The following is a 12824-nucleotide window of genomic DNA, read 5'->3' as shown; positions in this document are numbered from 1 at the left end:
TGATTTCATGTTAGGTTTGTGAATCAAATCTGCAAGTCTGCTTTTGAAAAGCATTTAACATATAACTTGGGAAAGTTTGAGTTTTGCAGACTAATGCCTGTGGCTGGATGAGACTTCATAGCTCCATCCAATCCCTCCTGGTGCAAGAGATCAATGCCTTGAGGGTGCCTGGCCACCACCATTACCCTGACAGTATACCCACTATTTATTTATTTATTTATTTATTTATTGTTTACCCTTTTGAAGATTGCTCTTCTCCCTTTAACTTAAAGGAAATTGGCGTGGAAACTTGTTTGATCTGGAATTTCTGATAATCAGTAGGTAGTAACTCCGTAATCAATAGCACTTCAAAACAACAACCAAATAACAGGATAGCTAATCCAAAAAATTCAGTCATGGTCAAGGACTTCCAGCTCAGGAAATGTCTGGTCCTGTGGGGTGGATTCCTTGGAAAACCAAGTTCTGTGCAGGGCCTGGAGTTTTATGCAGACCATTGCTCCTTGATTGACCACAGGACCTCAAAAGGAGGGCTGGCTTCATGACCACATGACCTGTGCGCTCAGAAGGGCCCTGTACTTGGTTTATTGCTCTGCTGTTGCTGTCTTGAAGTTCTTAATTTTTTTTTTTTTTTGGCACTGGGGAGTTGTAGTTTCGAACAACACTTATTTATTGTCTCACAGTTTCTGTGGGCCAGGAGTCCAGCCATGGCTTAAGACCAGGTCCTCTGCTCCGGGTCTCACGAGACTACAAGGAAGGTGCCATCTAGGGTGTGTTTTCATCTGAATGCCTAACTAAGGAAAAATCCACTTCATTCAGATTCATTCAGGTTCATTCAGGTTTTTAAAAGAATCCATTTCCGTGTGATTGTCCCACTGACAGGTCCCAGCTTTTTACTAGCTGTTGCTTGGAGGCTAACCTCAGGTTTTAGAGGCTACGCTCATATCTCTGCCATGAAGCCTTCTGCATAGGCAGTTCATAACACGGCTGCCTGTTTCCTCACAGCCAGCAAGAGAACCTGTCTCCTGTCTGCTAAAGTGGAGTTTCATGCATCATAATATGGTCATGGGAGTAATAGCCCGTCACCTCTGCCATTTTTCTATTGGTTAGAATAAAGGCACAGGTTTTCCCCACACTCAGGAAGAACCCATGATATAAAGGCTTTCGGTAAAGGAGATGACAAACAGAATATGGAATGATCAGAATTACTCTTATGACCCAGACCAAGAGCATCAGCATTACCTATGAATTTATTGGAAATTCAAATTCTCCTGTTTCACCCCAGGCCTGTTAAATCAGAAACTTTAAAAGTGAGCCCAGCATTCTGTGGTTTAACAGGTCCTTCAGATGATTCTGACGCCTGCTAAATTTTGAGAACCACTGGTCTAGAGGCAGGCAGGTCTTGCTCCCCTAGGAGTTAAATTTGATGTAACTTCAGGTAATACTGAGAAATGAGCTGGGAAATGATTCCAAAATCAGATTATCCTCCCCAGGATTAACAAGACTCATACTTGCAAAAGAGAGTGAAGAAGAGAAACTAAAAAAAGCAAGAGGCTGTGTGTGAAGCTAGATTCAAACAGTTAAAGACAGCAACACATGGCAAAGGATGGGAATTTGAGGAAGTGGGTAGTGAAAGCAATTCTTGAGCTAAATTACAAGAAAACACAGTGAATTTGTATCTGTTTCCTGTATTTAGGGGCCTGGCTTAAACGTTAGTGATACATTTGGGGAGTAGAAAATGGATGTTGGTGTGAAGTTCTTAAGTTTTAGACAAGGAACCCTGTATTTTCATTTTTCTTTGAGCCCCATGAATTATGTAGACAGTCCTGCTTCGAAGTTATTATTTACACAATTCATTATAGAGAAAGTCGTTGGGAACCTTAACTTTGAGTGAGGATTGCTTGAATTAGTTTTTCTTACCAGCCACTCCATGATACTCTTTGTTTTTTCCGGGTTAGATGATCGAGTTTTATTATGACTGAATCTGCAACTGCAATTCTGATTAATTTAATTAATTAAATTCTGATGATTTCTCTCTGATGGTTTGGGTGTGGGCTCTTAAAGAGGGTCTTTTGTTGCAAGAGGATATAACAATAATCAGGTTAATTAAAAAAAATAAAGCTCTCACCCTTTCAGTTTTGAGTGGCATCCCATGCACCCCTTATCAGCATGTGAGTATGCTTTTCATGTGGTTGTGGTTGGGTTTCATTAAGTGTAATTTGGCATGTGTTCAACCAGCATTCAGGTGGCTCTTGGTGGGTGGCTGGGGAGACACCAAGATGCAGATAGCTCAGTCACTCCCCAACAAGCAGTCTCAGTTCTGGAGTGAGGTGGGAGGCCAAGGAACTCATACATAAATGCTGGTGGAAACTGAAGTGCCACCGGCTGTAGAATCTGGTGTCAGAATGATGAACCAGGAGTTATCCCACGGGAGGATGGGTGAAGGTCTTCCCATCAAAGGGATAGAGAACACATGAAGAGGTCCAGGGGCTCAGGGCAAGATGTAGTCCAGGAACAAGGAGTCTTTGAGCCTGCAGTATGGTGGGTGGGAGTGGCAAGAGTGGAAAGCAGATTGGATGGGGGTTATGTAGGTTCTGAGGTGCTTTATGTTTAAGGAGCTGACTGTGTGCAGTGGGGACCCTGGTGAATTTGGAAGCACAGAGGTACCTGATGAGAAAGATGGTTCTGGGGTTAAGTGAACAGTGATTCAGCTTCAAGGCTGTCAAAGACAAAAATGTTTATTGGGAGGGTGTAGAAAAGGGTTTGCCAAAAGAGTTAGGTAGGGATAGAATTGACACATTGTGGAAACTATACCAAGAGTTGAAGAGGAGGAGTCCAGGATAGTGCCCATGTTTGTAGCTTGGGGTCCTGGTAGAATGGGAGCTGGCTACAGAGTATCTTTGGTGGAGAGTGGGTATAGGGAAATGGAGAGAGAGAGAAAAAGTTGCAGGGGGTGCGGGAGATGGATAGCTGCAGAGAAGGCAAGGGCAGGGGAAGTGGAAACAAATGGCAATGAGACTCCTGGAAGGTGCTGGCCAGGGGCATGGCATGGCATGTTCTGTTAAGCAAGGGAAGGACTAGAAAGGGGCCATGATTTTGGCTGGTTGCTTATCCTCCTCACAACAGGACACATTTGTGTCACGGCTTACTCTTAAGAATGACTGACGTGTCAGAATAGCAAATATGAAAATGATTAATAACACCCAGCATTGGTGAGATTTGCAGGGATAACTAACTGGCCTCTTAAATCTATAGATAGGAATGTAAACAGAAACAAACTTTTTATAGGGAAAAGATGTCTAGGACATAATGATTAATGAAAAGAAAAAAATTTCTACTTATTGAATAACATGAATTCAGGCAGCAAACACACATGCATGTATACACATACACACGTGCACACACGCATACACACACAATCTGGTAGGCTGTATACTACCAGGTTAGCAGGTTGTTACCTCTGGGATGCAGTCACTCCTTTTTATCGTCTATATTTGTGAAATGATTTCTTTCAATTTTTGAGACAGGGTCTCACTCTGTTGCCCAGGCTGGAGTGCAGTGGCGTGACCTCAGCTCTCTGTAACTTTCACTTCCCGGGCTCAAGCGATCCTCCAACCTCGGTCTCCTGAGTAGCTGGGACTACAGGAGTGAGCCACCATGCTCGGCTAATTTTTTTTTTTTTTGGTAGAAGGGAGTTTCGCCATGTTGCCCAGGCTGGTCTTGAACTCCTGAGCTCAAAGCAATCCTCCTTCCTCGGCCTCCCAAAAGTGCTGGGGTCACAGGAGTGAGCCACTGCACCCGGCCATTATTAGGGAAAATTTTAGGCATATACAAAAGTAGAGACAGTGGTATCTTACATGCTCATGAACCCATGATCCAGTGACATCCGTTAACAGCATTTTGGAATCATATTTCATCTGTTCTTGTCCTCAAGTGTTTTGAAGCAAATTTGAGCATTACATCCTTTTACTCTTAAATATCTCATTATGGTTCTCTAATAGTTGAAGACTCCGTTTACATTTATATAAGAAGCATAATTTACACTTGTGTAACCCAAAGGAATGACCAAGCCTGTGCCTCTCTCCCCAGATAGCAAAGCCATTGTGGATGGGAACCTGAAGCTCATCTTGGGTCTGGTGTGGACGCTGATCCTCCACTACTCCATCTCCATGCCCGTGTGGGAGGATGAAGGGGATGATGATGCCAAGAAGCAGACGCCAAAACAGAGGCTGCTGGGGTGGATTCAGAACAAGATCCCCTACTTGCCCATCACCAACTTTAACCAGAACTGGCAAGACGGCAAAGCCCTCGGAGCCCTGGTAGACAGCTGTGCTCCAGGTAGGTGCCCAGGGCTGCCTAAACCATCTGTCCAGGATGGGGGTGTGTGGGTCCCAAACATTCTGGTTTTCAACGGGAATGCTATCTTTGCTTTGATTGGCGTATTTCTCCAGGTCTTAGCCCATTGTAAGACGGCTAAGGAAACTAAAACTGGCTCTGTGTACCCTTCCAAGGGCAGATTTTCTAGGTGTATCCGTAGACATGTTTGAGCATCAAGTTGAGTCTTTCATCCAAATTCCAATGAAGGAGTTGGTGCTTAGAAGCAAGACTTGGGTTTAGCTTCCAGACTCCAAAATCCTGTGTCTTCCCACATTGGTGCTCAGTTTCTCGTTGGATTTGGAGAAACATTTGTCCTATTAGGTGGCTTGGCATGAAAATCTAAAAACTTCCATGGAGTGGAAAGTACCCATTTTTATTAACCACTGGTTTGACTATATATGGTATTCTCCACCCTTTGTTTCTGTATTGCTGTGAAATAGCATTTGGTCAGGATCCAGTTGGAGCCTTTTCCACCCTTGATGGGCTGCTCATTTCTTAGTGGTTGAGTGTGTATGAAGGTTGTAATTATTCCCACTGGAGGGTTTAGATTGATGGGTAGAGTTTGCTGGTACACACTCAGTAGAAAGACCAGAGTCAGAGTTTACACACACCCCCTAAAGTTGATTTTAATAAAAAAAAAGGTATTAGTCATATTTTCCATTTACTGTGTATTCTGTATTTACTGGGCACATTAGTATTTAGTTAGTTAGTGGTTCTTGACATACTCAAAGCAGAACTAGTGTCAGTTGGGTACGGGAGGGCTGAAGGCCTCATTCTTAGTTGAGAGCCTATAAGTTGGTGTCATCCAGGAAAAATTCAAAGTGCAGCATTAATTGATTTCCTAATATCCTCTTCTTTACTTCCATTTAAGGACACATTTCAGGATACCTCTTTCCAATTTAAACCTGGGAGTTTTTACTCTAGTCCTTTACCTCATGTGCTTACAAAGGCTTTTAAGATAATTCTAGGTTTGTGCTTTTGAGCAAGTGGATTTTTGAATCACACAGGATGCTATTCTAGGCTTTTTAGATATATCCAGGAATAGAGTAAAAAAAAAAAAAAAATCCCTCCTGCATAAAGGCACCAGGTTTTTTCCAAGCTTTGTTTATTTTTTAACACCACTCCTTCAAGGAATGGATAATCCCCATCTTCATGCAAGAACATAGCACCCGGAGGAGAAGTCTCAGTAATGGAGGATAGTTTACACACTGGCGCACTCATACCTGTGATACTTTTTGCCTATTAAATATATGATTCGCTCAGATTTTAGGAAAAAATCATTCTCTGAACTAAAAGAACAAATGGGTTAGTTTAGGCACATGGTTTCCTTTAATCTCTTTGGTCAGCTAATGCTAAAAGAATCTTTTGTGTTCTGTTAACAGGTCTGTGCCCAGACTGGGAATCCTGGGACCCGCAGAAGCCTGTGGATAATGCACGAGAAGCCATGCAGCAGGCAGATGACTGGCTGGGTGTCCCACAGGTATGCACAAGTGTGCCAGGTCCTGTGAGGCTGCCCTCACCCACTAGCTTGTTCTGTGGATGCCTTCCCAGGTCAGGCAGCCCGACCTTCTTGGTATTGAGACTTCAGAGAGCATTGCCTGTGATGCTCTCTCATCTTCCTCAGTTTACCCATAATAATAGTAGGTTCTCATTGACTCAAGTGCTTATAGATCTTAGTGTGTTGGTTTAATGTATATCATCCAGAAATTTTCATGTCACTCTTCTTTGTCACACACTGGCAAATTTTCTAGTGTTTCTTCTCTAAATATTTTGAAGACTACCATTAAACCCCAGACTACAAATATGGACCCTAACTATTAGGTTGAGCCATAAGAAATTGATAGTATTTGACCATTTTTCAATCTACATTTTAAAAGGTAATTTTAATCCAATAGCTTAAGAAAAGTCACAGGACTTAAAACTTTTTTTTTTTTTTTTTTTGAGATGGAGTCTCGCTCTGTCGCCCAGGCTGGAGTGCAATGCAACCTCCACTCACTGCAACCTCCGCCTCTCGGGTTCAAGCAATTCTCCTGCCTCAGCCTCCTGAGTAGCTGGGATTATAGGTGCGCGCCACCACACCTGGCTAATTTTTGTATTTTTAGTAGAGACAGGGTTTTACCATATTGGTCAGGCTGGTCTCGAACTCCTGACCTCGTGATCTGCCTGCCTCGGCCTCCCAAAGTGCTGGGATTACAGGCGTGAGCCACTGTGCCTGGCCGACTTAAAACTTTTAAAAACATGTAAGCCAGGATAATCCACCATTAATGGAAACTGTGGAAGAATCTCTATCACCCATAATCCTATCACAGGAATATAACAAGAGAACTCAGAAATCAAATAAGTCTTGGATACCATCTACAGTAGTCCTATTGCTTGGTTGAAGTCTGATCTTCCTAGCTGGGAGGAAAACCAGTGTTTTCTTTCCAGAAACTCCCTCTAACAGTTAGGCACCATGAGTCCCGTGTCCAAAGGCTAGCCAGGGAAGATTGCAGGTAGCCAGTGCCGTGGGACTGATGGCATCACTATAGGCTGCATTGAGGTCTGAGTTCAGTGTATTTTGTAACAGGGTCCCTTGGAAGGTAGAAAAACATGCCTGTTTCTTTGGTTTGGTTTTGGAGTCATGTCTCTCCTACATGGCTCATTGGTTTCTTGGCTCGTCCACCCTCAGGAAGTGGTGTGGTGTGTTTTTCATCTCCGCTTAAACCTAAACCGTCTCCTTTTTACATTCATGTGATGTTGGCACGGGTGAAGTTGTTGAAGGAGCTGCCGGGAAGAAATGCCAAATCGACACACATCCTACTTTTTATGGAATGTATTGAAGGCGACTGTTCAAACCCAAGTAGCTCTTTTGTTCCTGCAGGCTAATGGTCAGAATGTTTTCTGGTGCTTTTTATCACATGGGGAGGGAAGTTGGACACATCTGTTGTTCATTGCACATGGTTAACCTGGTCCATAAGACAGAGCCTCTGTTCATCTGAGGAAGTGTGATTTAACCTCCTTAGCACCATTACTGGAGGCAGGGGGGACTCTGCATGCTGTATAGGGCTGGGTCAGATGATGGTACTGAAACTGAGGTGGTGGCACCTTCAGGGAAGTCGCCTGTCCAGGATGGGTCTAGTCTTGCTCCTAAACTGAATATCAAGAGAAATTCACCCATTCCCTTTTTTTTTTTTTTTTTTTTTTTGACTCCGTCACACAGGCTGGAGTACAGTGGCACGATCTCGGCTCACTGCAACCTCTGCCTCCTAGGTACAAGCGATTCTCCTGCCTCAGCCTCCCGAGTCGCTGGGACTGTGGGTGTATGCCACCATGCCTGGCTAATTTTGTATTTTTAGTAGAAACGGGGTTTCACCATGTTGGCCAGGCTTGTCTCGAACTCCTGACCTCGTGATCCACGCACCTCGGCCTCCCAAAGTGCTGGGATTACAGGCGTGAGCTACTGCACCTGGCTTTTTTTTTTTTTTAAGAGACCGCATCTCACTCCTCTGTTACCCAGGCTGGAGTGCAGTGGCATGATCTCAGCTCACTGAAACCTCCACCTGCTGGGTTCAAGCCCTCCTCCTGCCTCAGCCTCCCTAGTAGCTGGGATTACAGGTGTCTGCCACCACACTGGGCTAATTTTTGTGTTTTTAGTAGAGACTGGGTTTCACCATGTTGGCCAGGCTGGTCTTGAACTCCTGACCTCAAGTGATTTGTCTTGGCCTCTTAAAGTGACGGGATTACAGTCATGAGCCACCACGCCTGGCTTCCCTATTTTTTAATGGCTCCTAATATATTGAGATCACATATCTAATATTTACATGTTGTTTCTTTTTTATTTACCTTTTTTAATGAGCAGAGTTAATACAGATACAGACCATGAGTATACAAGCAAAGGAAAAAGCTGGTTAACCTGTGCACTTTTTTGTAACATGCTCTAATCCCATGTGTGCTTGTTTCTTCATTTTCCTGACTTGCTATAGCTTATCCTTTTATCATTTTTGAAAGGTTTGACCAGAGGAGTAAATGGACTTTTGGGGAATGGGGAGGACAATGAACTTTTGGAAGTTACTTGCAGAATTTTTTGGAGAGGGGCCCCTAGCTTTCAAAGGGGTCTGCAATTTCTCAAAATAGTTAAAAACACTGATATTGGTGTGTTGGTTTAATGTAATTTCACTTAATTGAGAAGCTGACTCAGTTTCTTAATATGTGTAGTGCTTGGTTTAAGAGGCATTTGCAAACACTTCAATAGTTGCAAAGTGATGTGTTCTGGGTGTTCATCCACCATGTCATTATCCTAGGTCATCACTCCTGAAGAAATCATTCACCCGGATGTGGACGAGCACTCAGTTATGACTTACCTGTCCCAGTTCCCCAAAGCCAAGCTCAAGCCGGGGGCTCCTCTCAAACCCAAACTCAACCCGAAGAAAGCCAGGGCCTATGGCAGAGGTGAGTGCTGGTCCTCTGGTGTTGTATTGGAGACATGTCCTCTGGTGTTAGAGATGATTTCATGGCTTCAAGAGTGATGTTCTTAGAATCAAAAATAGATGGGTGTAATCCTCAAAGATACCCCAAGCCTCCTTTATAACACATTTTATGACTGTTTTATTCTGCCTTGTTTTTCTAAGGCTTTAAGAAATGTTTCTGCTTTAGATGGAAAGAGCAAATTTGCTGCTTGGTGATTTTAGTGCAGTAGCCCATTGCTCCCATTTTTCAGAAGAGGAATCACGGCGTAGGGAGTCGGGGGAGTTTGGTCTTGCCCCAGATCACCACAGTCAGTGATACGGGTGGGCCATCTGGCTGTTGGTTCATTTCTCCTTCTGTTATGCTAAGGCTGCCTCAGATTTCCAGCCGAAGTGGGAGCTATTGTTAACCCCTGGCAGATACTTCCTTGCTAAGACATCCTGTTTATGACTGCGAGGCAGCTGCGGAACACCGTTCTGCTCAGAACATTATAGTCGGTAGAAGCCATTTCAAGGCATTTGGTGTTGTGATTGGCACCTGACTTCAAGCACACTAGCTTTGTGAAGAGAAGAGTTACGTGGCTGCAAAGTGTGGTTTCTGGTGAAGATCAACATGGCCAGATACAACTTAACGCCTTTTCTATGGGGGAGGGGAAGGAGTGCATTTTATTTCTCATTTTTCATAATTAAGAAAATATCGGCCGGGTGTGGTGGTTCATGCCTATAATCCCAGCATTTTGGGAGGCCGAGGTGGGCAGATCACCTGAGGTCAGGAGTTGGAGACCAGCCTGGCCAACATGGTGAAACCCCGTCTCTACAAAAAATACAAAAATTAGCCAGGCATAGTGGTGGGTGCCTGTAATCCCAGCTATTCAGGAGGCTGAGGCAGGAGAATCGCTTGAACCCAGGAGGCAGAGGTTGCAGTGAGCCGAGATCTTGCCACTGCACTCCAGCCTGGGTGACAGAGTGCGTGAGCCTCCATCTCAAAAAAAAAAAGAGAAAGAAAATGTTATCCCAGTGGGATAATAGTTATACACACAGTATTCTGTATATCTTCTCCCAGAATTGACAGTTGTTACCATTCTAGCTTAATAGTTTTCTCTTGCCCTTTGTGTGTGTTTGCATATGTGTTCATGTGTATGATTGCTGAATTATTTGAAAATAAGTTGCAAGCATGGTGACAGTTCTGTCCTCAGTACATCACTAAGCTTCTCCTAAGAATAGGATATCCTCTTGCATAACCACAGTATTCATTGCCACATGTAAGAAAATTAACAATAGTTTCATATAATCTAATATTCAGTTTGTGTTGGAATTTCTCTATTGTCCTAAGATTGTCTTTTATAGTTGTTGCTGTTTTACAAACTAAGATCTGATTAAGGTTCACTTACTACATTTGTTTGTTATTTCTCTTTAGACTCTTTTCATGCTAAATAATTTCCCCAAACTTTTTTTTTTTTTTTTTTAAATGACACTGACTTTCTGAATAGTTAAGGGCATGTGTCTTGTAGGATGTTCCTTCCCTACATATGTTCCCTTTGAATAAAATATTTTCCTGCTTGGTATCAGCTTAGTCTTTTTTTTTTTTTTTTTTTTTGAGACAGAGTCTCGCTCTGTCACCCAGGCTGGAGTGCAGTGGCACGATCTCAGCTCACTGCAACCTCTGCCTCCTGGGTTCAAGCGATTCTCCTGCCTCAGCCTCCCGAGTAGCTGGGATTACAGGCAGCCACCACCATGCCTGGCTAATTTTTGTATTTTTAGTAGAGATGGGGTTTCACCATGTTGGCCAGGCTGGTCTCCAACTCCTGGCCTCAGGTGATCTGCCCGGCTCAGCCTCCCAATCCGCTTATTCTTAAGATGACACATGGCTAGGGCAGTGATGCTGACCATGTGCTGTTCTCACCTCAGTGGCCGGGTCTTCTCATCTGACTTTTTGGGCATGATTTAGACTGGCAGATAGTTCTGGAACAAACTCCTTACCATTTGAGGTTCTGTTTGCAGTGGGTTGTGAGGTCTGTGACATCCCTTGTGTTATGTAGGGACTAGGGACTTCAAAGCCTTCCTCCCATTCACAGTCACTTGAAGGCTGGCGTGTCCTCACTTTCTTTAAAAGTGCTTTCTTTGGCCTGGCTTGGTGGCTCACGCCTGTAATCCTAGCACTTTGGGAGGCTGAGGCAGGCAGATCACGAGGTCAGAAGATTGAGACCATCCTGGCTAACAAGGTGAAACCCCATCTCTACTAAAAATACAAAAATTAGTTTGGCGTGGTGGTACAAGCCTGTAGTCCCAGCTACTTGGGAGGCTGAGGCAGGTGAATTGCTTGAACCTGGGAGGCGGAGGTTGCAGTGAGCCGAGATCGCGCCACTGCACTCCAGCCTGGGCGACAGAGCAAGACTCCGTCTCAAAAAAAAAAAAAAAAAAGTGCTTTCTTTAAGGCATACCACAGGTGGTGGCTGGAATGAGGAATCTCTGACTTTAAAGATTATGCTTCCTTAATGGCAAAACAGTTGCAAACAACCAATTAAATCCTTTGTCAACTAGATTGGTCAAATGGACTGAATCTAATCAAGGCGTAGTGTATGTTTGTAATAACCTTATCACTGGCCATCCGGCTTCCCTGTTGTTAATGTGAGACGGTTTCCTTTCACGGTGCTATTTTCTAGAAAATGATCACTTGTTATGGTTCAGGAATGTGGCTGGTCATTGCCATTTCCTTCATCTGCCTCTTAGCAAGTGTGGTGCGCTTGTGGAGGAAACACACCCTTTTTAAAAAAAAATTTTTTTTTATATGTGTGCTTTTTGCATTTTTTAATTGTGGGAAAATATCCATAACATAAAATTCACTATTTTAACCATTTTTAAGTGTGGCATTAAGTGTATTCACGTTGTTGTGCAACCGCCACTGCTATCCATCTCCAGAACTTTTTCAACTTCCCAAACTGAAACTCCATACTCGTTAAACAATAGCGCCCCATTCTCCCCTCCCCTCTGCTCCTGGTAACCTTTATTCTACTCCCTGTCTCTCTGAATTTGCTTATTCTAGGGACCTCCTAGAAGTGAAATCATATGCTGTCTGTTAGGTACCTCCTAGAAGTGGAATCATACGCTGTCTGTTAGGTGCCTCCTAGAAGTAGAATCATATGCTGTCTTTTTTCTCTGGCTTACTTCATTTGTCATATGTTTTCAGGGCTCACCATGTTGTAGCATGTGTTAGAATTTCATTCCTTTTTAAGGCTGAATAATATTCCTTTGTACGTGTATATCACATTTTGCTTATCCATTCGTCTGCTGATAGACATTTGGGTTGCTACATTCTTTTGGCTATTGTGAATAATGCTGCTATGAAAACATGGGTGTACAAGTGCTGTTTGAGACCGTGTTTTCATTTCTTTTAGGGATATACCCAGAAGTGGAACTGGTGGATCATATGGTATTCCTATATTCAGCTTATTTTTCAGGAGGAAGTGGCCTCACTTTGCTTTTTAAAGTAGGAAGACAAAATGGTCATATTAGGTGACAGGGTCACAAGGCCACATGGGTGGGGCTGTGAGATATGTCTCTGTCATGTGGTGAGACGAAAGCCAGGGTCAGTTTTGGTCTTCTCTGTGTGACCACATTGCTTCATTTCTGCCACCTGAGCCCAGGAAGAGAGACCGTTTCATCTTCTAGTTTCTAAAAGATTTGAAAGTGTTGTTTTATTTTTTATTTCCTGGTTGTTTAATAGATGCTAGTTGCCAGCCAGTTAGCATTTGTTGATCCATTCACTGAGCCCCACCTTGCTTAGTTCCAGTGGGTTGAAAGGAAAGAGGGCTGGGGTGAGGTGGACCTCCAGCCACAAACAGATCTTTGTGGTGGGCTTCCTTGCAGGATTAGCTATGTGAAAAGCATTCGTCTATGAGCTAATCAGAAATCTTTGTAAAAATCTAGTTCTCTATGAAGCATTTACTGTGGAGCAATCCTTAAGCACCCTTCTATCTGAGTAATCAGAGGGGTACCAGTTGTCTCCTT

At 43.5% G+C, this 12824-nt stretch overlaps 1 protein-coding gene across 5 annotated transcripts in view; it reads left to right on the top strand.

Moving 5' to 3' along the window:
- Positions 1-12824, top strand: part of FLNB (filamin B) — a 165064-nt gene that overhangs the window by 64308 nt on the left and 87932 nt on the right. For all 5 annotated transcript variants that reach the window (XM_063661031.1, XM_054479644.2, XM_054479643.2 and 2 more), the window contains exons 2-4: positions 4087-4335; positions 5757-5854; positions 8655-8802. In XM_063661031.1, the coding sequence (XP_063517101.1) occupies positions 4087-4335; positions 5757-5854; positions 8655-8802 (495 nt within the window). The remainder of the gene's footprint in view (positions 1-4086; positions 4336-5756; positions 5855-8654; positions 8803-12824) is intronic.

The sequence above is a fragment of the Pongo pygmaeus genome, chromosome 2, assembly GCF_028885625.2.
Source record: "Pongo pygmaeus isolate AG05252 chromosome 2, NHGRI_mPonPyg2-v2.0_pri, whole genome shotgun sequence".
NCBI classification, from domain to species: Eukaryota; Metazoa; Chordata; class Mammalia; order Primates; family Hominidae; genus Pongo; species Pongo pygmaeus.
This window is presented reverse-complemented; position numbering and strand designations above follow the sequence as displayed.